Source organism: Prunus avium, chromosome 6 (genome assembly GCF_965620075.1).
Source record: "Prunus avium chromosome 6, drPruAviu1.hap1.1, whole genome shotgun sequence".
Lineage (NCBI taxonomy): Eukaryota > Viridiplantae > Streptophyta > Magnoliopsida > Rosales > Rosaceae > Prunus > Prunus avium.
The window spans coordinates 29,647,817-29,674,379 of NC_142289.1; the positions used below are offsets into that span (position 1 = coordinate 29,647,817).

The 26,563-nt window shown below is 37.7% G+C and overlaps 2 protein-coding genes and 1 long non-coding RNA gene across 3 annotated transcripts; 1 reads left to right on the plus strand and 2 right to left on the minus strand.

The window, feature by feature from the left end:
• Positions 1 to 8,231: 8,231 nt before the first annotated feature.
• On the minus strand, positions 8,232 to 9,583 carry LOC110772912 (PPR containing protein). The gene is made up of 3 exons (XM_021977403.2): positions 9,331 to 9,583; positions 9,134 to 9,234; positions 8,232 to 8,432 (listed from the first exon to the last, which is right to left on the minus strand). The coding sequence occupies exons 1-3, from the start codon at positions 9,468 to 9,470 to the stop codon at positions 8,401 to 8,403; spliced, it is 273 nt and encodes a 90-aa protein (XP_021833095.1). The 5' UTR covers positions 9,471 to 9,583; the 3' UTR covers positions 8,232 to 8,400.
• An 8,041-nt stretch (positions 9,584 to 17,624) lies between these two features.
• LOC110772909 (phosphoglycerate/bisphosphoglycerate mutase family protein) lies at positions 17,625 to 22,014 on the minus strand. Its single transcript, XM_088255171.1, has 9 exons — positions 21,478 to 22,014; positions 20,557 to 20,662; positions 20,225 to 20,441; positions 20,021 to 20,139; positions 19,651 to 19,749; positions 19,108 to 19,161; positions 18,919 to 19,017; positions 18,706 to 18,813; positions 17,625 to 18,289 (listed from the first exon to the last, which is right to left on the minus strand). Exons 1-9 carry the CDS (start codon positions 21,861 to 21,863, stop codon positions 17,909 to 17,911), a joined length of 1,569 nt encoding a protein of 522 aa, XP_088111297.1. The 5' UTR covers positions 21,864 to 22,014; the 3' UTR covers positions 17,625 to 17,908.
• Positions 22,015 to 22,233: 219 nt separating this feature from the next.
• Positions 22,234 to 24,957, plus strand: LOC148294007 (uncharacterized). Its single transcript, XR_015836772.1, has 3 exons — positions 22,234 to 22,432; positions 23,802 to 24,628; positions 24,704 to 24,957. It is a non-coding gene; the product is annotated as an uncharacterized LOC148294007 (long non-coding RNA).
• The last annotated feature ends 1,606 nt before the right edge of the window (positions 24,958 to 26,563 follow it).

A 26,563-nucleotide genomic window follows, 5' to 3' on the forward strand; every position in this document is an offset into this window, starting at 1 on the left:
TGATGGTGAATGTTGACCCACAAAATAAATTTAGTCTGGAGACCCACCAACTCCTGCTCCCAACACACCTATAATTAAAAGTTTCCTTTATTATTTTCTTTTCTATTTCTTATTGACAATTTTTTTTAAACTAAACAAAGGAAAGGGTCCCCTGTGACTTTTTTAATCAACTCCGCTCTATGCATTACATTTACATTAATATATGCAGAATATCATGTGGATGCTGGTTGGGAAGAGGGATTAGGAACATTAAGTTAATGGGAAACCCATCCATCACATGAACCCTTATTTATGGGTGATAAGGGTGAGCAGCTCCTCCTATGTCCCTTCCTAAGTACTGCTATGGATTAGCTATGATTAGACTTTGAAATTAAGGCTTATAAATGAAAGGAAAAGCAGAAAGAGATGGGTCATTTGATTAGAACATGCAGGTATTAATTATGTAGCTATTAGGTTATGATGTTATCATCATTGTGTTAATTACATCTATTAATATCATAGAGGAATCTTGCCTATCAATCTAAACCTTTTTTTTTTTTTTTTTTTTTGGGTTGAGAAATTATGGGATTGCATTCATAATTCAACAAAAAAAGTCACTAGCCACAACGGATATTAAAATAACAGAGCAATCTGACATCAAAATTAAGACAATGTGAACTCTTGCACTAACGATCACGCATGATCGAAGAAACTCTAGCATAGGCATCCCAACTAATATTGCAAACTCAGAACAACCAAAAAGTGATAAAGCTTGAAAAAATCAAGCCATAACAATACAAATAAAACTCTCATAGAAAAGAGGTGGAAATCTCTCACAAAAAAGAGGTGAACTCTCATAAAATGATAGGTCAAAAATTAGACAGAAAACCTAAAGAGTTTCTATGACTTATTCCAAACATGAAGAAACCCCAAAAAGGATGGCATTAGAGATTTGACACTGAAACAAAGGTGAAGATCTGACAACGAGACACATATACTTGTGATGAGTGAAGGAAAATCATAACAAAACAAAGACAAATAGAGGAACCTTCTGTCTCTGAAAACGAGGGAGGAAAGGAGAAGGGAGGAAGGGAGAAGGGATAAAGGGAGAAAGGGAGAAGGGGAGAGGGGAGGAGGGGAGAGGGGAGGAAGAACAGTGGCTTCCTCCCCCCTCAAAGTGAAAAAGGCTCTAGAGTGTTTTTTGGGAGAGAGAGAGCTATGGTTTTCAATTGGAATCTAAACCATTCTTGAAATTAACGTCTTTGTTTCAAGTTAGGAATATGGTTGAATTTGCCAGTGGTGTGAAACAATGATGTTGAGTATTGAGAATGAGAATATAAATATTGTTGTCTTTAATATTAATACGTTATTACGTTATGCATATTGACAATCTAATAACACAACATATTACATAGCACTCTCTACAAATTCACAATGCAGAATAATATTTTTTGGTAAAAGCGTGACACACTTTTGAGCTATGGACCCCAGATGCTATGGTCTCAGGGCATGTTCATCATTGCTAAGCACACATGCTTGAATTGAATATTGTGAAAAGAAGACTGAATCTGCTAGCCGATCATGAAAATTATTGGAATGTCATGCGAATTTCCTGTAACCAACTTTGTACTTGATATCCATTAACGTCCCCTCACTATGTACCAATTTTCCTGTAACAAGCTTACTTTATAGTTTCTGTTTGTAAAATTATTGTCAAACACATCAAATACATTCTTTTGGCATATTTACTTTTTCTTTCCTAGCAATGTTCAATACCATGGCCCATATTTCATCATTCAGGTTGTGCTCTGCATTAGAAGATGTTCCAAGTTCGATTCTCTCCTCTCCGAATGTCAAAAATAATAATAATAATAAAATTTCTTATTGTATTATTTCCAGCAAATAGTCTTGAATCATGAACTTGGAATTGCAACTTTGGAAGGAAAATCATGCCAACCAAATTGGTTAGGCAGATGTTAATTGCTTAGATTTATATAGAGTAGATCCGTCATTCATTAACTAATATCATGCATCAATAAGATTATGAACGACTTCACTTGGTTTAGTTTCCAAAAAGGCTACCTGGAATTGCAGACTTACTCAAAACCCTTTATAGAGAGAAAAAAAGAAAAAAAGAAAAAAAAAAGAGACAGAAAGAAACCAGTTAAGATAATGCTGTGCATGTTCAGAACGCAGCCGTCATGTATGTTAGGCAATTAACTGAAAGTGTATATTATGGTGGAGAATTCTGACCAAGAAAAAGTATTAGGGTAGTGAGCTTTGGAGCTGTAAATTTCTCAAAACAGACTTTAGATTTACTAATTATATATGTATGTAGACCCTAGGTAGCCTAACCTTTCGGCTACGAGGATAAATCCCAAGAATGGACAACAAATGATAAAGTCCTTACTTTCAGATTTTTAATTTTCTGGTTCTTCCAGTTAATGAGAACTTCTTTTTCAGATATCATAAACATTAAAAAGAAATTAAATTTTTTTATTTAAAAAAAAGCAATTTAAAATAAACCTAAACATGGAACTTTTAAATCCAAGATAGATTGAAGTTTTTTTTAATTTATTTATAGAATTAGTGATAGTTATTATTGATGAACAAATAAAAGTACAAATGATAAAATATTTTATGAAAACAGTTTGGCTCCTTAAAATTGAGGAGGCTCCTCCTCAAAACAAATGAAGTTTTGACACTTGTCACATTTCTTTAATGTTTTTTTCCTTTTGAATTCCTTGAATCTTTTTTTCCTTTTAGAATTTAACAAGAGTCAAAATCTCATTTGTTTTGAGAATGCGCTCCTCCTCAATTTTAAGGGGCCAAGCCATGATCATTTATTTATGCATGCATGATCCTTGTGAGTCGAGGTCAAGCTTAAAGACCTGCTCTAACTAAGTATAGAGACACCTTTCATTAGACCCGACATAATTTTGAATATAAAAAAAGTTAAACAAAGGATTCTCACGGTTTTAATCTATTTCAAACACACATTAAAAGACTAGAAGAAAATATGCCGCTTTTTAAGTTCAAATATCAACACCACCTAAATCAGCGGCCGCCAACGCGTGAGCACCGCTGGGTGAAAAAGGAAAACAGATGTCTCAGAAAAAAAGGAAAAAGGATCTCTCTCTTTTGGCCTTACATAACAAAAACTTTTACAAGTCTCTCCATGATCAACCATTGGAATATTATTTCTCATGACAGATGCCTAAAGCTGCAGATATAGTTTTGAATGTGGACCACTTGTTTTGTTCAAAGGAATTAGGCAATGGAGGAAATTGGAAGAAGACCAACTTGGCCAGGTCATGGATTAACCTTCGCTTAAAACTTCAACCCTAAATTATTCTTGTTTGGAAATTGGAAGGCAACTTGCAATTTGTTAAAGTGTCAGCTTCAACTGTTTTGAATATTATAGGGAAGTTGCAGGCCTAGGTTGGGTATTGAGGAATGAGAGACAATTAATAAATTTAGGAAAAAAAAGTTGGGACTTGCTTGCCCATTTGTTTATTTGTTATCAAAATTCTGCTGATCTCAATGAACGTTGTCGTTTTGCTGGGTTTATGATCATGGCAAATAAATTTTTAAAACGCATGTGTAAGTGATGAGAAAGGGACAAAAGACAGAGAGACAGATAGCTCTACACCGACAAGATAGCAGTTTAGAGATCGTTTCATATTAATGGTTGTTTAAGAGAAGTAATCGTGTTTCCAACTTCATCAAGAGACACACGACTCTGCAAAATTATTTCAGTTTTATAGATTCGTACATGATCATTGAATGCGCTTCACTTTCGAACAAATTTCTGTGAGGTCTATTATGTGAGATTGTGTATGTTATATTATTGAGAAATGGATTATTCCAACTGCGAGTCTCTTTTAATAAATTGAAGATAATTATCATTAGACTAATAGCTCGTTACGTGCAAAACATTCAACGTACACCCTAAAAAAATTCCATGCAAATGGCTTGTAATTTATGTTTTATTCAGTCGAAAAGTAGGATAAAATTTGAAATTTTGTTATTGGTACGGAGATGCTCCGATGTGTATGATTTAAGATATAATAAATATTCTTTGTGAGTATATATCATCAACTGCAGACATATCCTTGAAGGCGTGATAATGGTTGTTGGGCATACCAACAGTATGTCTAAGGTCAATGCCAAAACAGCTTCTTGAAATCAATACGTAAAACAAAAGGTTGAGTAATGAAATGTTTTCAGTTGTCAACTATATATATGGCAGCTTTGTAAATTGTATGCAATACTACCCAATTTTCTATAATCACAACCATTTTCTATAATCAAGATTTGACGTGTGTATATATTGTTAAATTTAGAGAGACGGGCTAACGGCTCATTACTAATAACACTGATATTGTCCCCAATTTAACCACCTACAAAGTCCAATAAGTGTGGAGTTTTATCACAAAAGGTCTTAGTCATATTAGTAGTGGAATCACTCATTATATATTATATTTTATTTAGTTAAGTTTCCGATGTGTGACTTATATTTTTCAATATATATATATGTTTGTCGTGTTGCTAGGAGTCAAGGGAAAAGAACTTGCCCATAGTGATAGAGGAAGACTAAATGTCAATTAATGAAGGTGGTTTAGGGATTAATTAAGTATATCAAATAATCACATTTTCCAGAAGATGGCTCCACTATATTAGTCTGTACAACAAATGGACAGCACCAATTGTTTGATCTGGACGGCACAAATTAAGACCCCTCCGGATTGCGAACAAGACTGTTAGCCCTATATATATATATATCAATTTGCTTGGTGATTATGACAAGCCATTTGCTCCAAAAATAAAAAGAGTGGATGTAAATCCTTCTCATTCCCTTCTCAATCTTCTTTCTCTTCAGTCTTTTCGCAACCACACAAGTGGGCTAGTTCAATTTTTGGCCAATTATTATTTTATTAACATAAAGTATAATGTGACATCTCATTTGCTAAATAAATAAAGGCATATGAAAACTTAGGCTTCCAACCTATAGTCGATATATATATATTAAATAAAGGCATGTGAAAACTTAGGCTTCCAACCTATAGTCATATATAAATTCTTTTCATTTGCTAATAGTATGATAATAACGTATGAACATCCAAATAGAGAATAACTGATATATATATATATATATATATATATATATATATATATAAACATTATAATAAAAATAATGGCAGTGTATCTGGGAAGTCAAAGATATTGCATGTAAGCAAGCACCGATTAAAGCTTGATGTGTTTGTGGCTTCTTGGAAGTTGTTGAAACTCCAATTTCTTGTAAACACGATAGATTAACACGTGAAAATGACACTTAAAATTCCCATTCAATTCCTCCTCCTACATATCAGAATACTAATATGTCAGAAAATATTGGCTACATTTGTCTGCACATAGCTCGGTATTAATATATGTTTTTTTTCATAAATATAAAATGTAGATGGGTTGATAGACCAAACGTAATTATAGGGAGTATTTGTAGTAAGCCTTTCTATTTCTTGGGGGAAGAAGCGTTTTTTGTTCAAATCTGTGCTGTCTGCAGAAAGGTTATAGATATTAGACAAGATGTTAAATTCTGGCAAAAACAAATCTTTCATGTTCAGATGGTGCTAAGAAAGCTCTTTTTTTTTTCATTTTTTTTTTTCATTTTAACTGTATGTTTGGTGTTTAATGCACATTCCAGTCAAAATAAAAATGGGAGATTCACTATTATACCCAATATAGGAGCACAAATTATTAAAAAAATCATATATGAAATGGACTTTAGAAACACACCCAAAGCCCATTTACAACATAACAAAAAGGCTTTTAACTTCTTTTAAATTACAAAACTGCTATTAATTTCTTAAAACAAACCCAACCCCAAAATCTCATAAAAAAGCCCAAAACAGTCAGTAGGGCATCAAAGTAATTTAATAATCAAAATTAAATTCAATAGGGCCACCTGTCACTTTTTTGGGGTTTTTTTTTTTTGGTTTGTTTATAGAAATTAAATGGTGTAGAGTTTATCTATATTATTAGTGCTAAGAATGGGTATATGACTAAATATCTCAATAAGAATATAGAGAATTTGTTTTTATACAATTTGGAGAACAATTTTGCACACCATGTATGCATATGTACGGGTCTTCCATAGGATGCATGACTTGCCTATGTCTATTTCAGTGTTATAGGCCCTTTGAGGTTTTTGGCACAAGTGAGAAAAGGCTTATAAACTGAAGGTCCCTGGTTATAGTGGAAATGCTGTAATGAGGGGGTTGTGAGAGGGGTCTAATCCCACTATCCAATTCATTGTAGGCAAGCATCTTTCTGGTTATAGATATGTAATCATGCACACACAACACACAAACGAAAATTGAGTGTTCAAATTAAGCGTTGACGGATTGTGTGGATAAAGGGTGGACTCGTTGATAAACGAACATGTCGTTGATAAGCGAGTCATGTTCGTATTAACCTGTGGAATCCATTAGTGACCCGTTAAGAAATGAAGTTATTGTATTTTATTTTATTTTTAAGCTATTGCCTATGTAATTTGGACATTTTCTTTAAGTGTTTCTTATGTAGGATGTTTGGATAAAGAGCTTATTTTGTAAAATACATTTTATTTAAGTTTTTTGTTGAAAAGAAAGAATATACTGTAGTTAGAATTCTTAACAGGTGAAACAGGCTGTGTCATGTTACCCGTTAATCTCGCGGGTCGTGTTCGTGTTTTGATTTTTCTACACTTTAGCATAATAAGTGTTGTTCATGTTAACACCGTAAAAAAGCAGGTTGTGTCAGACAAGACCAGAAAACGAAAAAAACAACCCGTTTGCCAGGTCTGGCTGCTTCAAAGTTACTCCCTGTTTCAAATGTGTAAGGAGGAATTTATGGTAGAGGAGTAGCTTGAAGCTATGTTTGATCGCCGCATGGTTAAAATGAAGGGCTAATATCGCGGTGATTGAGGTCCTGGAAGATGATACTTTCCAAACCTCCTAGCTAAATATCCAAAAGTTAAACCCCTGAAGACAACAAATGCTTAGGAAGTAAGAATGTTAGCAAACTGATGGGCAGAGTCAGCAACTTGTTAACACTAAGCAACAGCTAAGCAGGAATTAGTTGGTAGTTTGGTGGCAATGAGAAAGTATTCTGGGGAACAAGGATTTGCTACAAGAATAAGTAAGAGTTTAGCATACCATCTACTGAACGTATGAAATAAAACCTAACAGTTGCTATATACATATACTACTAAAACGTTGAATTATCAGTTTCTAACATATAAAACCTGTATTGAAACCCAATCCAATTAATGTGCCTACATACCATGTAAAAGATTTTTGGATCACCTAAGTTTCTGATTTCTGAAACTAGTATTAGAAACTGAAAAAGATCATCCATATCAATCCAAGCCAAAAACAAGTCAATCTAATTTGATACAAAAAATACGCCCAGAAAAAAAATGCTCTTTGACTCTGAAGCAACGCTTCTGTTTTGTGTTTAAAAGCGGCTCAACAGAGTTGCACTAGTATCCCACCACACTGTCTCCAACAAACTAAAATGACTATCGTTTCTCAACCAAATTTTGCTTTGCACGATTAGTCGTAACTTTACCTGCCTAATAAGCACACAGATAGGTCTCCTTCAGAGAGATCTCTCATTCTAAAATTTCTCACACAAATCAATTGTATGAAAAGGAGACAAAGATCATTTATCATGTCAGAAGACTCAAAAATACCAAATTTATGTAATTGCATACCCACCAATGTCTTTTTGCTCTATTTCTAGTTCCAAATTTGATCTAGCCAGTCAAATATTCTGACTCTATGGATTCCCAAAATATTTTTAAGGACCTTGGTTGTTAAGGCTAGCTAACAAGTATCTAACAAACTTGTACACTAACCACTCGTGTTAACTGAACCAAGATTTAATTCACCTAGACTGAAATATCATAACAAATTTCAAAATTGTGGGCATAATGTTGGTGCCTGTTTAGTAAAACAATTCAGATCTAGCTTTTAGCATTCCATCAGGATCCCTTCTAGTAATTTCTTTTCCCAAAAGAAACTGTCCATTGTCACGTGTCTGATCTCATCTTTTATTCACTACTTCGATACAAATATCTAATATGACATGACTTCAAAGTTGAACATTTCAGGAGATGTCATGTAAAATTGAACTAACATGACATTACTACAAATTATTTAACGTGAAATTACATCATCTCATTCATGACTGTTAAATTGAACTAATCATGTAACAACGTAGAAATATTTTTCATGAGATGCCAAAGATTGCTATTTAATTCAAAACAAACATGTTTAAGCAGTTAACTTTAAAGACAAGCATTCTGACTTCCGAAAGAAACTTATCAGCAAATTCAAGAGCAAAGGACGAACTCTGGATCTCTGCTAGTATTCACTCCTAGATAGGACTGAGATAATTCACAAATCTACCTGTCACCAGAGGGGGGAGAAAAACATACAACGATCAGGTAAATCCCAATAACAACTAATAATTGCATCATACATCTATGCACATATATAAGGTATCATTTCTATCTGATTTTTTTTCCTTTGGTTATACAACTGATGCTTGGTAGAATAAACCACAAATTTTTCCCTCAAACTTTAGCTTATGTTTAGTTTTTCCCTTAAATTCCTTATTCACATTAGTGCCCAATTTTCAAACTTCTGAACTGAACTATTTGTAACAGATTTACCAACGACATTTCTGGCCACATTTCTCACAAAGCCAAGACACGCCTATGCAAGTAGGTCCCACCTCTGTGAGAGATGTAGCCATTTAACGCTTTACATTTAACATCTTCTAACCTTTACCCAGTTTAGAAAATTTGATCAGCCAATTACTCCTAACCTTTACCCAGTTTAGACAATTTGATCAGCCAAAGGGTAAAAAGTGTTGATTCATGATTATTGTATTGTTCAAAATTTAACCTTGTCTATTTTCCTTGCTCAGACTTTAACCTTGTTAATTAGCAATTTACATTAGGTAATTATAATGAAATTAAGGAAACCAGAGAGGCAAAATTATATGGGTGGAGATCATAATTAACAAACGATAAGCCCATAAAATGAGAGGAAGATGTAAAGATGGATAAACAGAAAATGAAGAGACAATGAGGAAGAATGGAGACCTTCGGAGGAGGTGGCTAGGGCGGGGAGCTTGGAGATAAGGCAAGCAGAAGCAATGGCGCTGTGGAGGGGTTGAAGAGAGCTCAATTCTCGTCGCAACAGCCTGTCAAGTCTTTCATAGATAAGATTATCGCATTCATAAACATTTTCTAAAATATACCATCTCTGCTAAAGAAGAAGAAGAAGAAGCAGAAACTACCTTGAAGAAGGAGAGCGACGAGGCATGAAATTGGACTGAATCGAAGGGCATGGCGTTGCTGAAATTCTTGCTCTTCTTGTTGTCGTCGCTCTGCAAAACGCACGCAGTATTGTCGATCTTCCAGCGATCGAAGCTGACATTTTCTTTTCTCTCAGTCTGTGTCTTTCGTTTCCAAACCCTAAAACCTCTGCAAAACCCCCATTTCAGACACACAGTGACAGATACTGAGCTCAATTTCAACTCCTGCTTCGTATTGGGCTAGTTGGATAAACTCGTATCATATTTGTGCCCACAATATTATGTGGGTTTTAAGTGAAATTTCAACCGACGTGGACGGGCCAGATATATTGGGCTTGATCATCAAAGTCACAGAAGAGGCCTAGTTCGTAAACCCTCGTAAACAAAGGGGAATATGTTTTGGAAACTCGTAGGCTTTTTTTTCTTTATACAAGTGATATTTGCGGATGGGGAAATCAAATTTAAGATCCTGGGTGAGAAGTAAATACTTTTAACCACTTAAGCTACAAATGGCTTGCATACTCATTGCAACCTTCCACACACACACAACCCCTCACCCCACCCCGCCCTCCCCCTCCCCCCCTCTTCCCATTCTTTAAGCCATTCTTTGTAACAAAAGCAAGAAATGTACATGCGGTTATTTGATTTACTATGGAATTTCACACTCCCATTTTGTACATTTGCGCTCATTTCCTTTGTTTTTATTAGGGGTGGGCATTGAGACCGGAAAACCAGAACACCGAGCCACATCAGGAAAATTATGTTAACTAAAAGTCAACAAACCAGCTCCAAACAGGACCGGACTGGTTCAAACTGGTTTCAATGTTGGTTTCACACCTTACAAAATCAAATCGGACCGACTATGTATTTTATTTTATTTTTTAAAAAATATATTTAAGTCCAATGCTAAATTTATAATCTCATAACTAATATTTCCCCAAGCCCAACAATATAGCACCTCTCTTTTCTAGGCCCAATTATCTCTCTTTGTATGAAATTGAGTAATTTATGAATTTTTAAGCCTAAAAAATAAAATTTTAGTTGGATTTTATAAAATAAAATAATTTGAAATATATATATATATATAAATAAAAACATACGGTCCAAAACTGGAAAAACTAGAAACCGCACCAAAATTCGTTTAAACTGGACCGATCAGTTTCATAATTTTTTTTTTTTCACCAAAACCATATCGAACTGCACCGATTGAATAGTACTAGTTCTTATTCTGATGTGAGGTGGAAACCAGATTGAACCGGACCGCCCCCACCACTAATTTTTATGCTTTAGTCTCTTTTTTATTTCTTTTTATATATCACAAAATTGTAGTGTGAAAATTGCCACCCTTGATTTATAACTAATTATTTTGTAGTAGTGATGTGCAAACACAAAATGGAACATAATCTGTGAACGCAGCTTTCCTTTCCTAGCCTACACAAAAGTCAACTTCACAATCTCCTCCTAGCAATTAGCCTTTCCTGCTGTAAATCAAATTTCCTGCTGTAAATTGAATTGTATTTATGTCTATATTATTTCCTACCTTAAGTAGATATCCTTAGACCTGGCAATATTGCACACGACCCGTTAACACGACACGAATTCGCACGAAATTATCAGTATTTGGGTTGAGCTTAATGGGTCGGGTTGAAAACGGGTGAACCCGTTAGCCACCCGTTAAGCTAACGGGTCGTGTTGGGTCGAAAACGGGTGAACCCGTTACACCCGTTAGGAGCAAGGGCATTTTTGTAATTTTCGTTAAAAAATTAACCTAGCCTAGGTTGAACTTGAAAGGAAGCTTCAATTTTGTTATTCCTCCTCCTCACGCCGCTCTCTGTCTTTCTCTCAAGAGAAAAAAAAAGTTCTCTCTTTTTCTCCATAGATCCAAACCAAACGATCAAGGATCAACATCAACTACCTTTCCTCTTCTCCAACGAAAAAAGGTATGAAATTGAGTTGGAAACAGTTGCTTTCTTTTATGCCGTCTGTCTTTTCCTTCTCTGTCTTTCTCTTAGCAAAGTAGGCTCAGGTTAAGATTCATTGATTCATAGAAATTGGGGAATATAATAAAACACCAACCGATCAATCCAATCCTTTACTAGTTTAGTGGCTTCTACCTATTTTGTCAACTTGCTGCACTATTAATTTATACTTTCCTATTTTCTTTGTTTGATTTATTTATTGGTTTAGATGAAGACTTGCTACTTAAAAAAACCAAACAATTGCAACTTGAAAAGAGGTAAAACAATATCCATACGGAAACAGCAAAAGATAGTTGCTGAAAGATAGTTTATTGGATATTCAATGGGTATGATAATGATTGATTTGCTGCACACTAGGCTATTATTTTGATTCTTGAAACACTCCATCCGTGAGTTTTACATTACTATAATTGATATTGAATTTATGTCCTTTTTTTTTTCTTTTGAAGCTTATGGATGTTACAGAGAGTACCGAAGCTATGAGACTCACAGATGAGGAGTCTATTGATGTTTCAATGGGTGGGGATACAAGTACTGCAGATGTAGAAGATAAAGAGTCAAGCCCAAGAAGCAAAAAGCCTAGAGGCATCAATATTGGTAAGAGAAAATTGAGATCTTCTGCTTGGGAAACATTTGATTTATTGCCTCTTGGAGAAGATAAAAAAAGGCGTGCTAGATGTAAAAATTGTGAGATAGTTTATGTGTGTGATAGTAGGTGTGGGACTGGAAATTTGTTGAATCACGCTAAAAACTGCCTAAAGAAATCACATGGTGATGTGAAACAGTTACTTATGTCATCATCTGGATTGCGTTCCCCTAAATTTGATCATATCAGATTTCGGAACTTGTTAATAGAGACAATCATAAAACATAACTTGCCTTTTAGCTTTGTTGAATATGAGGGAGTTAGGGCTTTGTTTGCTTATGTCTCGCCGGATATTAAGTTGCCTTGTAGAAATACTGTTAAAGCATGTGTGTTGAGGATGTTTAAAAGTGAAAGACAAAAACTTCAGAGTTTGTTAAGCTCAGTTCAGGGAAGAATTTGTTTAACATCAGATTTATGGACCTCTGTATGTACTGATGGCTATCTTGCTCTTACTGCCCACTTTGTTGACAAAGATTGGAGATTACAGAAAAGAATTATCAACTTTTGTCATATGCCTCCTCCACATTCTGGTGTTGCATTATCTGAAAAAATCAATGCATTATTAAATGAGTGGGGGATTGAGAAGAAGTTGTTTTCTATTACTCTTGATAATGCTTCTGCAAATACTGCTTTTGTTGAAATTTTGAAGAATCAATTGAACTTTAGATCTCTTTTGTTGATGGGTGGTCAGTTTTTTCATGTGCGTTGTTGTGCCCATATTTTAAACTTGATAGTCCAAGATGGACTTAAAGAAATTGATTCTTCAGTGACAAAGATTCGGGAATGTGTCAAGTATATAAAGGGATCCGAGGCGAGGAAACAAAAATTCTATGATTGTGTTGCACAAGTAGGGATTGTGGGTAGTAAGAGAGGATTGAGACAAGATGTCCCTACTAGATGGAACTCAACTTATACCATGCTTGATAGTGCACTTTTCTATCATCGTGCATTTATTAATTTAGGGTTGATTGATTCCAATTTTAGTAATTGTCCTTCTCCTCAAGAGTGGATTACAGTAGAGAAGATTTCCAAGTTTTTGGGGTATTTTTATGAAGTTACATGCTTATTTTCTGGACTAGCATAAATATGGACTTTGTGTAATCTATCAAATACAAGGAAATATATTTTCTACATGGTATCAGCCTAACCTAGGGTTTCCTCCCTCTCCCTTATTCGATCCAATCCTCCTCTAGGTCCACCTCATAGCTTCGTCTGAATCCACCATCTCCCTCCCTAGCCCAAACTCTTCTCATTTTATCAAGCTTACTGACTCCAACTATCTTCTTTGGCTCCGCCAACTCAAACCCTTTTCAGTCGATCATGACCTCTGGAAATTTATCAATGGCACTCATAAACAACCTTCTGCCCAAACCTCCACTTCTTCCACCGAAACATCCACAACCACCACCGCCACTCTTACCCAAACCAATCCCACCCATGCTCAGTGGTACCAACAAGACCAATTCATTGTTAGCTACATCACCAGTACACTCTCTGAGTCTATTCTCTCTCTCACCGTTGGTTGCACCTCTGCCCAAGATCTCTGGGAATGTCTCCAACGCGACTTCTCTCAATCCAGTATGGCCAGCGAATCTGCTCTTCGTTTTCAACTTATGGATTTGCAAAAAAGCTCTCAACCCATTGATGCTTACCTTCGTCATGCTAAGTCCCTTGCCGATTCACTGACCGCCATCAATGAACCTGTCTCCCCAAAAGAACTTGTCACTGCTGTGCTTCGGGGTTTAGGACCTGATTACAAAATGCTTGTCACGACAATTCTCAAATTTCCTCCGCTTCCTGACTTTGCTGATCTTCGTGCTCGTTTGTTAGCTTTTGATGCACAGGCTCCTAGAATCTCTCCTGATCAAAACACGGCGCTAATGGCCACCCAATCTTCTTCCCACACCACCGGTCAAACTTCCTTCCCTTCTCACCGTGGTGGTGGATCTTCTAGCAACAGGCGCGGTCGCGGCCATGGTGGCTGGCACAACTTCTCATCTTCCTGGAGCAACCCGTGGAATGGCTCCTAGCAGCCCCAATGGCCTAATCAACCGTGGCCTCCTTTTTCACCAAGTTCTGGATCTCAAAGCAACTGGCCTTCCTTTCAGCCTCCTTAGGCCCAATCTGCCGCCTCTAGCAAACACTTTGCCCGGCCCAACTCAACTCCTGGTGTCTTGGGACCCGCTTGGTGCACCACCTGCAATACCAATCAACATACTAGTGCAACATGTCCCCATCGCTACAATGGCTCAGAATCCTTTCCTTCCTTTGCTGGGGCTCAATTCATGCAACCACCTGACTCCACTTGGTACCCTAACACAGGTGCCACTCATTACATGACTGGTAGCTCTTCTAATGTCCAAAATCAACAGCCATATCAGGGTAATAATTCTGTATTTCTTGGTAATCGAGATTCTCTCTCTATCTCTCATACTGGCTCTCTTCCTCTTCCTTTAGGTTCTCATAAATTTTCTCTTCAAAATGTCTTTTGTCTTCCCTCTCTTCGTACTAATCTTCTTTCTGTTGCCCGTTTTACTCGTGATAATTTAGTTTTCTTTGTCTTTACTCCTGACTTTTATCAAATCTATGACTTACGTACTGGTTCGTTACTCTTTCAGGGCCCTTCTAAAGATGGTCTTTACCCACTTTCCCTCTCCTCTCACTCATCCACTGTCCCCCGTGCCCATACCACCGTGCACTCTCCTGCTTGGCATCGTTGCCTTGGCCATCCATCCCATCCTGTGCTCTCTCACTTAGCGCCATCTCTAGGCTCTAAAATTTCTCATGCTTTCTGTAAGGATTGTGCACTTAGAAAATCCACCAAACTATCCTTTATTAGTAATAAAACATTTGCCCCATCTCCCTTTTATTTAATTCACTCTGATGTATGGATGTCCCCGATCATTTCTGTCACTGGTTATCGCCATTATGTCTTGTTTATAGATGACTTTTCCCGTTACTCCTGGATCTATCCTATGCACCATAAAAATGAGGTCTTTTCTCACTTTCAAACCTTTCTTGCCATGGTTAAAAATCAATTTCACACCACTGTGCAAATCCTTCAAAGTGACAATGGCACTGAATATGTCAATAATGCTTTCTCTGATCTTTGCAGTCAACTAGGCATCCATCAACGTTTCTCATGTCCTCACACTCCCCAACAAAATGGCCTAGTTGAAAGTAAACACAGACACATTGCCACCATGATCCGTACCCTCCTTACCACTTGTCACACTCCCCACAATCTCTGGGTCGAAGCTGCCCTCACTGCTGTCCATCTCATAAACCTCTTACCTACTCCTAATCTTCAATGGGACACCCCATACAATCGTCTCTTCCAACATCCTCCCTCCTACTCTCATCTCCGAGTGTTTGGGTGTTCTTATTTCCCTTACCTTGGACCATATACTGAAAATAAACTCACTAACCACACCCTTGAATGTGTTTTCCTTGGATACAGTTCTCACCACAAAGGTTACCGTTGTTTACATCCCTCCACAGGTCGTGTTTACACGTCCCGCCATGTTTTATTTAACGAAATGCATTTTCCATTTGAGCATTTGCAGGTATCATCTTCTTCAGAGTATGTGGACATTGAATTCCACCCAATTCTGCCCTCCTCCGCACCTGGGCCTGTATCGATCACTCCTGTCTCAGACTCACAACCTCACGGTACCTCCTTGGTGCGCACCTTTCCCGCTGCTGCAGTCATAAGTCATGGTCCACTCAACGACACTTCTTCTGATTTATCCCAGCCATTGCTCCAAACTTATTCCCGACGCCCTCGCATACAGCTTTCTCCGCTTGCGCCTGCCCCTGTTCTAGCAACTCCGAACCTCCCAGTTCCAACAGCTACGAACCCCCCGGTTCCAGCAGCTCCATACCCCCAAGTTCCAGCAGCTTCGCAATCTCCTGCCCCTGTTCCACGCATGCGTACCCGTCTTCAGGATGGCATTCAAAAGCCCAAGCTTCATACTGACGGCACTGTCAAATATCCCATTCCCCTTGCCTTATTAACTGTTGTTGAGCATACTGAACCTACTTGTTTTTCACAGGCCACTAAGCATCCTGAATGGCGTGACGCCATGACTGAAGAGATCAATGCACTCCTCAAAAATCACACATGGTCTTTGGTTCCTTCCTCTTCGTCTCAGAACTTGGTTGTGTGCAAGTGGGTTTTTCGAATTAAGCGTCACTCTGACGGCTCCATTGAACGCTACAAAGCTCGTCTAGTTGCCAAGGGTTTTCATCAACGTCCGGGCATAGACTATGATGAAACCTTCAGTCCTGTTGTCAAGCCTGCCACCATTCGCATTGTTCTCAGTCTTGCAGTTTCTCGTGGTTGGTCCCTTCGTCAACTTGACGTCAAAAATGCCTTTCTCCATGGGTTTCTTCAAGAAGATGTCTACATGGCTCAACCCCCTGGTTTCATTGATCCCACTCGTCCTTCTTATGTTTGCAAGCTCCACAAGGCACTCTATGGCCTCAAACAAGCACCTCGTGGTTGGTTCCATCGCATCAATACTTTCCTTCTCTCTATAGGTTTTACATGGAGCCAAGCTGACACTTCATTATTTATTTTTCAACAGGCATCCCATACCATCTTTCTTCTTCTATATGTCGACAACATCGTGGTAACTGGCAGTGATTCCACTCATCTCCAACAATTCATCTCTCTTTTAGGTGGCCACTTTGACATCAAAGACCTTGGTCCGCTTAGCTATTTCTTGGGTTTACAGGTTCTTCGTAAGGATGGTACTTTCCACATCAATCAACTCAAATATGCACATGATCTTTTACAGAAAGCCAATCTTCTCAACTCTAAACTAGCATCTACTCCATTGGTTGCCAAGGTTCTCCTTTCTGTCTCAGATGGTGCTCTCATCTCCAACCCAACCGAGTATCGCGAGCTTGTTGGCAGTTTACAGTATCTCACACTTACTCGCCCTGACATATCCTTTGCCGTCAACACTATGGCCCAGTTCATGAGTGCCCCTCGCACCTCTCACCTTGTTGCCGCCAAACGGATCCTTAGGTACATCAAGGGCATTATTGACCTTGGCCTCACCTTCACTCCTCAAACTGCAGCCGCTCGCCTCTCTGCCTGCTCTTATGCGGATTGGGCTGGGTGCCCTGATTCTCGTCGGTCAACCACTGGATATGTGATTACTCTTGGAACTAACCTCATCTCATGGTGTTCCAAGAAACAGCCCACAGTCTCGCGCTCTAGTACAGAGTCGGAATATCGTGCCCTCTATCATGCTTGTGCCGAAACCACTTGGATATGCTCCCTTCTTCATGAATTGGGTGTGCGTCTTCGGTTCCCAGTCCAACTCTTTTGTGACAATCTCAGCACCACGTACATGGTTGCCAATCCAGTTTTCCATGCTCGCACACGTCACATTGAGTTGGACTATCACTATGTCCGTGAAAAGGTTGCTCTTGGAAGTCATCAAGTTTGCTTTATTCCTTCTGTCGACCAACTTGCGGACTTGTTCACCAAAGCTCTTCACAGAAGTCAACTTCACAATCTCCTCATAGCAATTAGCCTTTCCTGCTGTAAATTGAATTGTATTCATGTCTATATTATTTCCTACCTTAAGTAGATATCCTGTACTAGCATAAATAGGGACTTTGTGTAATCTATCAAATACAAGGAAATATATTTTCTACATAATCAATTTTCAATCTTCTTTTTGTTGCAGAGAAGGTTGGTCTCAGTTCCATGGCAGTTGAACTTATAAACTCATGAGCACCTATACAGCTTTTGGCTTACAAGGTTTAAAGTTTACACCCAAGTTCTACCCTTTTCCACCCACCGAAATGTCACTTGAGCTAGGGTTGATGGACAAGATACCTATACAGTTTTACTTAAAGAGTTCTTGAGCTAAACTAATTTATACTCAAGTTCAATTCCTTTTATGATTACGTATGTTCACATTGAAAACTCTTCATCCTCCAGTGTTGATCTGGTGATCGGGATTGACCATCTCCCCAAATGAGCAGTATAGTTTATGCACCGAATAACGCCTCTGCCATTAGGACCATCAGGAAAATCAATGACAGTGATGCTTCCTGCATCAAGATGAAATGATCCCAGCCATTCCTTTGTCAAATTCAGGCAGTGCCCCATCAAAGCTATGTGCAATGCCGGATGACCAACTGCAACAACAACTTTTTCTGGCTTAGCTTCATCAGCTACTTCATTTAGCAGAGACTGCCAGGCCTTCTCAGATTGCTCCCACACAGCTCCCGTGGCTTTATCCTCAAATTCATTCAGCCAACCAGGCCGAAGAGGTGGAATCTCCGTTTTACCCTGCAGAAAGAGACGAGAAAGTACGGGTAACCATGCACGCTGAAAAACAAAATTATTCGACTAGCATGTTTAACTAGCCTTATGGACTTTCTTACACTAAATAAGAAAGAGTTGGCAACAGGCATGTTTGATGCTATGTGGTCTATTCTTTTATTCTGTTGGGTTCTGATCATACAATTGTCCATGTCAGTTCAGCTCGGTTTAGGTTACTGCGGAGAACTGAAGCCAAAATTGAAGAATAACAAAACATATCATTGTTTTAGTTGACCTCATTCCCCAAAAACTGATGAGAGGACAAAGATATTAAGATTGGCCAAGGCTGATAAGATGCCAAAATATTTTTAAATTTCCTACAACACCCCTGGGATTTAAACAAGAAACAGAAATTCAAGTATGCCAAGTTTTAGATGTCTTGCCTCAGATGACTGCTGAAGAATGTCTTCAACATCAAGGTTCTCCATCTGTTTCATCTCCACATAGCGTGGCACACAGTCAACACCCAAGCAATCTGCAGCTTCTTGCACCTACAATTGCGTTAAGCACTTAACTCTGGAGCAAAAACTCTTTTATACAGAGGATTTAATCTCCAATTTGACATACTGAGTTGAGAACATCAAGGATGAGCTTACTTTGGAGATGACAGTTGCTGTTTCAACACAAGCTTTCTTTGGACTGCTAACTATAGAACTCACTTTCAAATCAAGCAGTAGCTCTGCAGTTTTCTGGGACTGTAATGTATCCGCCGAGAGAACATCAAATTCAGATCATATGACAATTTTATATGGAAATGTGAAAAGATAAAAAAGTATATGCTGTACCTTTATAATCCCAAGCATGTCCATTGGTTGATCACCAGCCGAAGGAAAACCAGTCTGTTATCCATTGAAGGTGATAATTTAGAAACACAATATCTGTAACTATTTCCAGATACTGTTCAGAATGCACAAATTTGTATGATTATCTGAACTAGGAAAATTCTAGAGTCATGAATTTCGGTATGGTGCATCTCAAAATGATAAACCCCCATATATGAGCTACTATATGTTTCTTTATAGGTTCTGAACTATTGATTTTGCACTAGTTCAAATCAAAAATTGTCAATTTAGACGTGTGAAGTTAGTACTCAGGAGCATTATAGATCTTATTATTTCCTCATTGTTCACCAGTCCAGCCAGAGTGAAGACAACTCAAACAAGAGCTCATAATTCCCCAAAAATTGCAAAGAGAATCAAAGGAATGCATAGCTTGACGGTTTTCCTTGACAATCCAACCAAATTATACTCAAACAAACCATTGATGAAAGAAGTGAGAATAATATAAACAAAAATTTCACAAGGAACTTTCAAATTATCTCCTCATACCTCTGCATTGCTCTGTGTGGATCCATGACAAACAAGTATGATCCGGTTGCTTGCTTTCCTTCCTCCTGAACTTCCAGCAGCAACAGGTGAACTTGGGGTCTGCATTAATAATGCAATACCATTTAGAGGACAGCATATCCAATTACACAACCTACATAACAACAAAACCTTCATGAACCACATAAATAAACTTAAACAACACAGAGAGTGAGAGAGAGAGAGAGAGAGAGATATATATATATATATATATATATTTTTTTTGAGATGTTTTATCTCGATTCTTCTGGCTCAAACCAGCAGTATATTCCCTAGTAAATAACATAATAGAGAAAGTAATCTTCTTCTTTTTTTCCGTGAAGATTCCCTATACCTGGTTCAGGCGATTGAGGCAAATATATGGTGATCCACCCTCAGCTCGTGGCATGAAGTCCAGCACACTTACACCACAATTGCTCTGAACTAAAGTCCTAAAATACTCAGTTCCCAGTCCTGATTTTTCAAAGGGAAAAAATTATGTTCAGAAGACATTTCAGGTACATCTGCAAAAATTAGAATAGAGAGAAAGGGAAAGTACCAATGGCTGTTGCAACAAGAGCCTGATTAACAGCATTATGAGCAACCACAAGAACCGACCTGCTTTCATGCAAAAGTATTCTGGTCCAGCAGCTCCTAGCGCGTGCCCATAACTCTCTCACTGGATAATGACCATCAATATTAAAGTTTGCGGCATCTACCTGCCATTGATGAAAAGCTGCACCAAACTTTGCTTTTCCCTCATGCTTTAAGAGCCCCTAAAATCAGAATAGTATAGCAATCATAAGGCTATCTCCACCTCATTTTGTGTCTAACTCGTGCTGATAAAATTCAAAAATTAAATGTGGAAGGAACATAGCAAATGGAACTCACTTGAAATGCATACAAGTCGATTTCCCTCAAATCAGAGTCCATAAGCATTTCCTCTTTGCGAGTGCCCCATATAATTTCAGCTGTTCTCTTTGACCGTGTCAGGGGACTGCAACATGCATTGCATTTTGGCAGGAATGAAATGCAAAAGAACATGTCTTAATAAGTGACAGTTAATAACTTTAAACTAAACTAATAGAATTTGCAAATGCTTTCATGAATTTTTCTAGGCAGAGTGATATATTTGGTATAAGCTAAAACATGGATTAGTGGGAATGCTTGAGAATGTCGGGCCATTAAACTTTGTATTTTTATCAGCAACACTGACCCTCCCTTGTGGTGGTGTTGCCTCTCACACCACGAGAGACCACAACATATAGAATTCAATACAAATCGGAAGGTTGCAGTTTCAGGGATTCGAAAACAAAAACAAAACAATGCGAAAACAGTTATTTTATACACTAAACTAGAACAACTGGGATAAGCCCTTTGAACAATACAGCCTATTTGGCTTGACAACTCTAGTTTAGTATGATATCTATTTTCGTTAAGGCCGGACATGAGCAAGCCTTAATCAGGAGAAGTTGCAAGAGGAAGTGATGCATACACTGTCCTCCTATATGCCAAGGCCCCAGGAAATGCTATCTTTCAATTGGATTTTGGGTTCATGATCATGGAAAAAGTTATTACCTAATTTCATACTGAAAATTCCACTTCACACAACACTGATGCACACTTATTATAACTTCATAGACTTTTGCCCATTTGACACCTAACACCCCAATCATAACATTTAGTAATTATCAAGATAATTAATGATTAATTAGTTAATTAGTTAATTTAATTAAAACAAACCTCAGATAAGTAAGTAGCTTGAAAGTCAAAATTCTTAAGAATTTACCAAGGGAAATCGCAGAAGCGAACCTGGTGAAGCAGACTTCGAAAGAATCATCAACGAGCATGAGCCGGGAAGTCTCGGCCTGAGCCTCGCCTTTCTTGGTGAGCACAGAGAAATTGGAGCTCCCCTGGATCCTACCTTCCTCGTTCCACGTGCTCTGCCCGTGCCTAACCAGCACCACCCTCTTCGCGGCCTTCACCGCCGGGAACGGCACCGACGCGTGGAGCTCGGAGCTCAGCTCTCTCTCCTCCGAGGACTTGCGGACCTCCTGCACGCCCGAACCCGCAGAGCATCGGATCCTGGAGGGGCTGCTAGGGCTCGGCGGCGTCGTGCGAGTTCGAATTGGGAAGACGAAGAAGGCGGTAGAGTTTGTGTGGAGAACGAGAGAGGCAGTGGGAGTGAGGGAAATCATAAGTTGGAATTTTGAAGCCTTTTTTTGTTGTGTGTGTTTTCTGATCCTTTTTTTGTGTTTTGGTTGTTTGGCGCTAAGAGTTTCGGAAAAATCAGTTGAACGGCCGTTTTGTATGGTTACCGTTGTTTCTGTGGGTCATCGCCACGGAAGGAGGGAGATGGTAATATAATGACGCGTGGCATTATTATATATCTTTGTATGAACCAGCTATTTTTTATTTTACTTTTTGAAAATATGAAATAAAATTAAGGGCGCAATCCAAACTTAATATGCAAATACCACTTTTATCCATACATTTTGCAAATACAACTTATAAATATATACTTATTGTTCACTTATTTCCCACATAACATTGTTCCTTAATTTTATCTCTCTCTCTCTCTCTCTCTCTCTTCCTCTCCTAGCGCTCTCTGTCAGTCGCTCCGCGAAACCCATCTCATCCTCTCATCTCTCTTTTCTGAATCGTGAAATCCCCCCTTGACCCCATCTTCTAGGCCTGTCTTCCGAATCTCCTAAGGTCCCAGGTGCTTGCAACCTCGAAGCTCAACTCCATCGCCGACCTCCAAAAGGTTGTCTTCTAGGTCTCTCATTGTTGATTACTTTGGTTTCCTGCATTTAGTCTTGATGGTTATTTTCTTAATCTCTGTAGGTTTCTCTGAAATTGGTTTTATTTTGATTGATCTGGATTAAGTGTTTTGAATCTTCATGCTAATCCATCTGGGTTTTTACCAAATGGGTTTAGATTGCTTTGGATATGTGAATCTTGAGATTTGGGATTTTTCATTTGATGTAGTAGATTTGTATTGTCTGATTATGATGATTCCTTGTTTGAAACAATGGATGGGTTTGTTCTTTGTCAATTGATTCTTGCATTTGATTTGAGATTTGCTTGTTTACTGTTGTTGTTTTGCTATTGTTATTCATGTTGTATTGCTATTGTATTACTGTTTTTTTGCTGTTGTATTGCCATTGTATTGATGTTGTATTGCCTGTTTATTGTGATTTTATTCCCGTTTTATTGTGGTTTGAATGGTTTTGGCGATTTATACAATTGGGTTCTATGTTTCTTTACTGTTTTCTTTCATCCAAAAAAGGGAAATTGTAGGTGTTCATTTATAGTCTCTACATTAGCCACGTGAATCTTTATAGTTTGCTTTGCAGATGCAGTAGCTTTTTGATATCTCTAGTTTGTACACATATAGCCATTTATGCTGCTATACAGGCATAGTCCATAATTTTTCTTTTGATCGATGTTCCATTTGTATTTATTTCATATGTTCTCTTTTTGTTACATAGATGTATATCAGTATGGTGATGAGTAGATTTTAGGAGGCATTGATGCAGTTGGGCTAGTTCTTTTAGCTTTTTTCCCCAAACCCTGTATCAAGTTGATCCCTGGTGCATGAAATCCCTTTGACACTTGGGTGGTGTTCAGTTTCTAGATGGAATGTAGATAAGAATGGAGTGTGGAGAGAGTTCAAGAGTAGATAAGAAATTGAAATTTGGTAAAGAGTGCAATTTGTATTATTTCACATTTTGGGGGATTGACAATTGATGGGAATGCCCATTTCATTACAAAGTTTAATCCAATAAACCAAACATTGTCTGATAGTTAGCATTATAAATGGAGGTGATGTATCAAATGGGATTCCTAGCATTTTTTAGCAAGCCTTAAGGAGAGAAAATATAAGAGAAGGAAATGGGATCAACAATTTTTGGTAGGTAGAAGGAATTTGTATTTTTTTTTTTCTGTCATGGCACACATTGGTGAATATACAACTTAAGTATTGCATATCAGGTGTCTATTGCACCTCCATTGTACTATTATCACTGATATATCTCGTGCCTATTGCCTTGATCTACCTTTGCATTGTGTGTTTATTGCTTTGTTATTATGTATATACATATATTTCAATGGCTTGAAATTATTCGTTTCAGTAATGTAGGTATCAAATTTTGGTATGTAATGATCCAAATGTATAATGTTGGTGTGAAGGGAAATATGGTTTCTAAAGTAAAGCCAATGATTGATGAAGATCAAAAGTTGCAAGGAAAAGCGTTGTCTCTTTTCCATACAAAGACCGCCATAAGTACAATTAAGGCGAAATTGAGTCCACAACAGTTACAAAGGTTACAGGGGAGTTGTTTTGGTCATCTATTACTGATTGAGGACCTAAGTGGACTTCACAAATTGTCCATGGGTTGTTGTTGAGAAAGGCTTATCTGAAGACAGTTACACAAGTCAATGGGATAAAATTCATTGTTGATAATAAGCTGATACAATTCATGGCACAACAGTTTTGCCTCATCACGGGGCTAAGGTTCGGAAACCCCCTTTCATTCCGATTGTGACCAACAAAAACTGCTCATTGAAGAAGAAATACTTTTGCAATAATAAAGGTGTGACTCTTTTGTAACTAGAAAAAGACTTCAACAACTGCCCTGATAAGGAGGATGTAGTCAATCTTGGATTTCTATATTTTGCTGTTTTTGTACTGTTGCATACTAAAAAATATGTCAACATTGACATGTAGTATTTGAAGTTGGCAGAAGACCTTGAAGAGTTTGAAAAGTATCCATGGGGCACTGCTTCATATGCGAAGACAAATGCATCACTTTTGGGGGCAGCTTTTGCAGATTACCATCAAGTTAAAGTGCCCCAAAAAACTACAAAAACTAAAAAATCTGAAAAGAAATCAAACACAACAACAGCAAGTGGTAGACCAAGAGAGTATCACATAAAAGGGTTTGGCTTCGCACTTCAGGTGAGCAAGTATCCATAAATGTTTAAGTTCAATTTAATTTGTTTACATTGATTGATGTTTTATTGTTCAAAATAGATTTGGTCTTTTGAAGCGTTCCCGACATTGGCTGCATTTTTGTTGTGCACGAAGACAATGCCCACATCCCCCGTATATTACATTGCATTTTGTTTTCACGAGCTAATGAGTCAAGTATTCGAAAACTTTGAGGTTAGTTAAGTTTGTAATGTTTATGTTATGCATATGAAAAATTAATAAGTTTACTCATATGTATTTTTTGTGTTTAAATTGGAATTTGATGTGAAACTTGTTCGTCCCACTCTAATTGAGAAGCAACAACCTTATTGGGCTTTGGGTGACTATGATGAAAACAATGAAGACATTATTGAATTGTTTGCAGATGAGGCCCAAGAAAATACCAGCACTTCCATTGAAGAAAAAGATGAGCAAAATTGAGGAAATAACTACCCTTCCCTTGTCTTCTAAGATGAGCATGTTTTTGTAATATATAGGTAATAATAAACTTAATAGTGCTGATATATAATCAATATATAGTCAATACATAGACAATACGATAGCAATAAAATGGCAATATTCGTGTTATATTTTCTAAGCTTTGTAACAGTTGCATTATAATTGTATGCAAGATAAACTCTCTTCGACTGAGTTGCATAGTTTGAAGCGTGAGTTAAAAAGCACAAAGGATGAGTTGGCATAGGTAGCTACTTCAAATCGAGTGCTTAGGAAGAGAGTGTTTGACTTGGAAGGGATGGTAGAGAATGAGTTTTTGAAACATAAGGAGTGTGAAAAAAATAAAAAGGCTGTGGAGGATTTCAACAAGACCCTTGCTTCAGTGGAACACTTTTAAGCTGGAGATAGAAGAGTTGAAAAAATGATATGGTGTGTTGAATGAACATGTTGAAGGACATGAAGAAGTGTGTAGTCTTCATATCAATGAAAGAGGCGAGAATAACATGTTGCCCTTACATGAATATATTACTCCGACTACATAACTGGCTAAAATGGAAGCACAAGTCCCTCGTGATGGAGTCGAAGCCTTCGCAACCATGCAAGTCCAAGGGGCAGAAATGGACACTTCAATTCCTAACAAACAATTGCAGCAAGAAGCTGAGAAGCTTTCTACTCCTGAAGATGTCGACGGGTGCAGAGTATTTGCAAAAAATTATTATCTTTGTTAGAAGATTGGAAAAAGGGCAACATTACGGCGTTAGGAGGTCAGATGAAGCCTCCCATCATAACCAATGTTACTATGGCTGGTGATGAAGTGAATAAGGAAGGTAGAGCCACAATTGAAATATAAGATGGGGAAGGTAAAAGGTGCAGAAATAAGCGGCTGGCAACTACATTGTTGAGTCAATTTACCGATCCCCCGAGGAAAAAGAGGAAAATTATTGTTTTGGATGCCGGCGCAACCCCACCATGTTTTGATCCAACAAAACCCATGCCCATTGATGATGCCAAGGCACTAATAGAGTTTTGCACCACTTGGAAAACCGATATAAGGTTTTGATTTTTAACCTTAGAAAACCAATATACATGTTTTTGTAGTATGCAGTCATCTAGAATAAGAATATATAGCTATCTTTAATATACATGTGTGTGTTTGTATTATCTTTATCATATTATACAATGTTTCAATTGTTGAATGATTACAAAATTAACCCTTGGAAGTTTGCCTATTTTAGTGCGGAGGTGCAACTCGAAGCATCTTCAGTTGGCCCAGACTCTTTTACAAACTTATAGATGATACATAATGGATTAGCTCCAAGGTAACAATTTCACCCTACTTTATTAGGATAATTCAATTCTTTTCTCACCTTCACTTTGTCTACATTTGTATTAAATTGAGGTGGTATTATTTACCTGTACTTTCAGCACCATGACATGGCAACGTTTTTAATACGAAAAAGACAACTT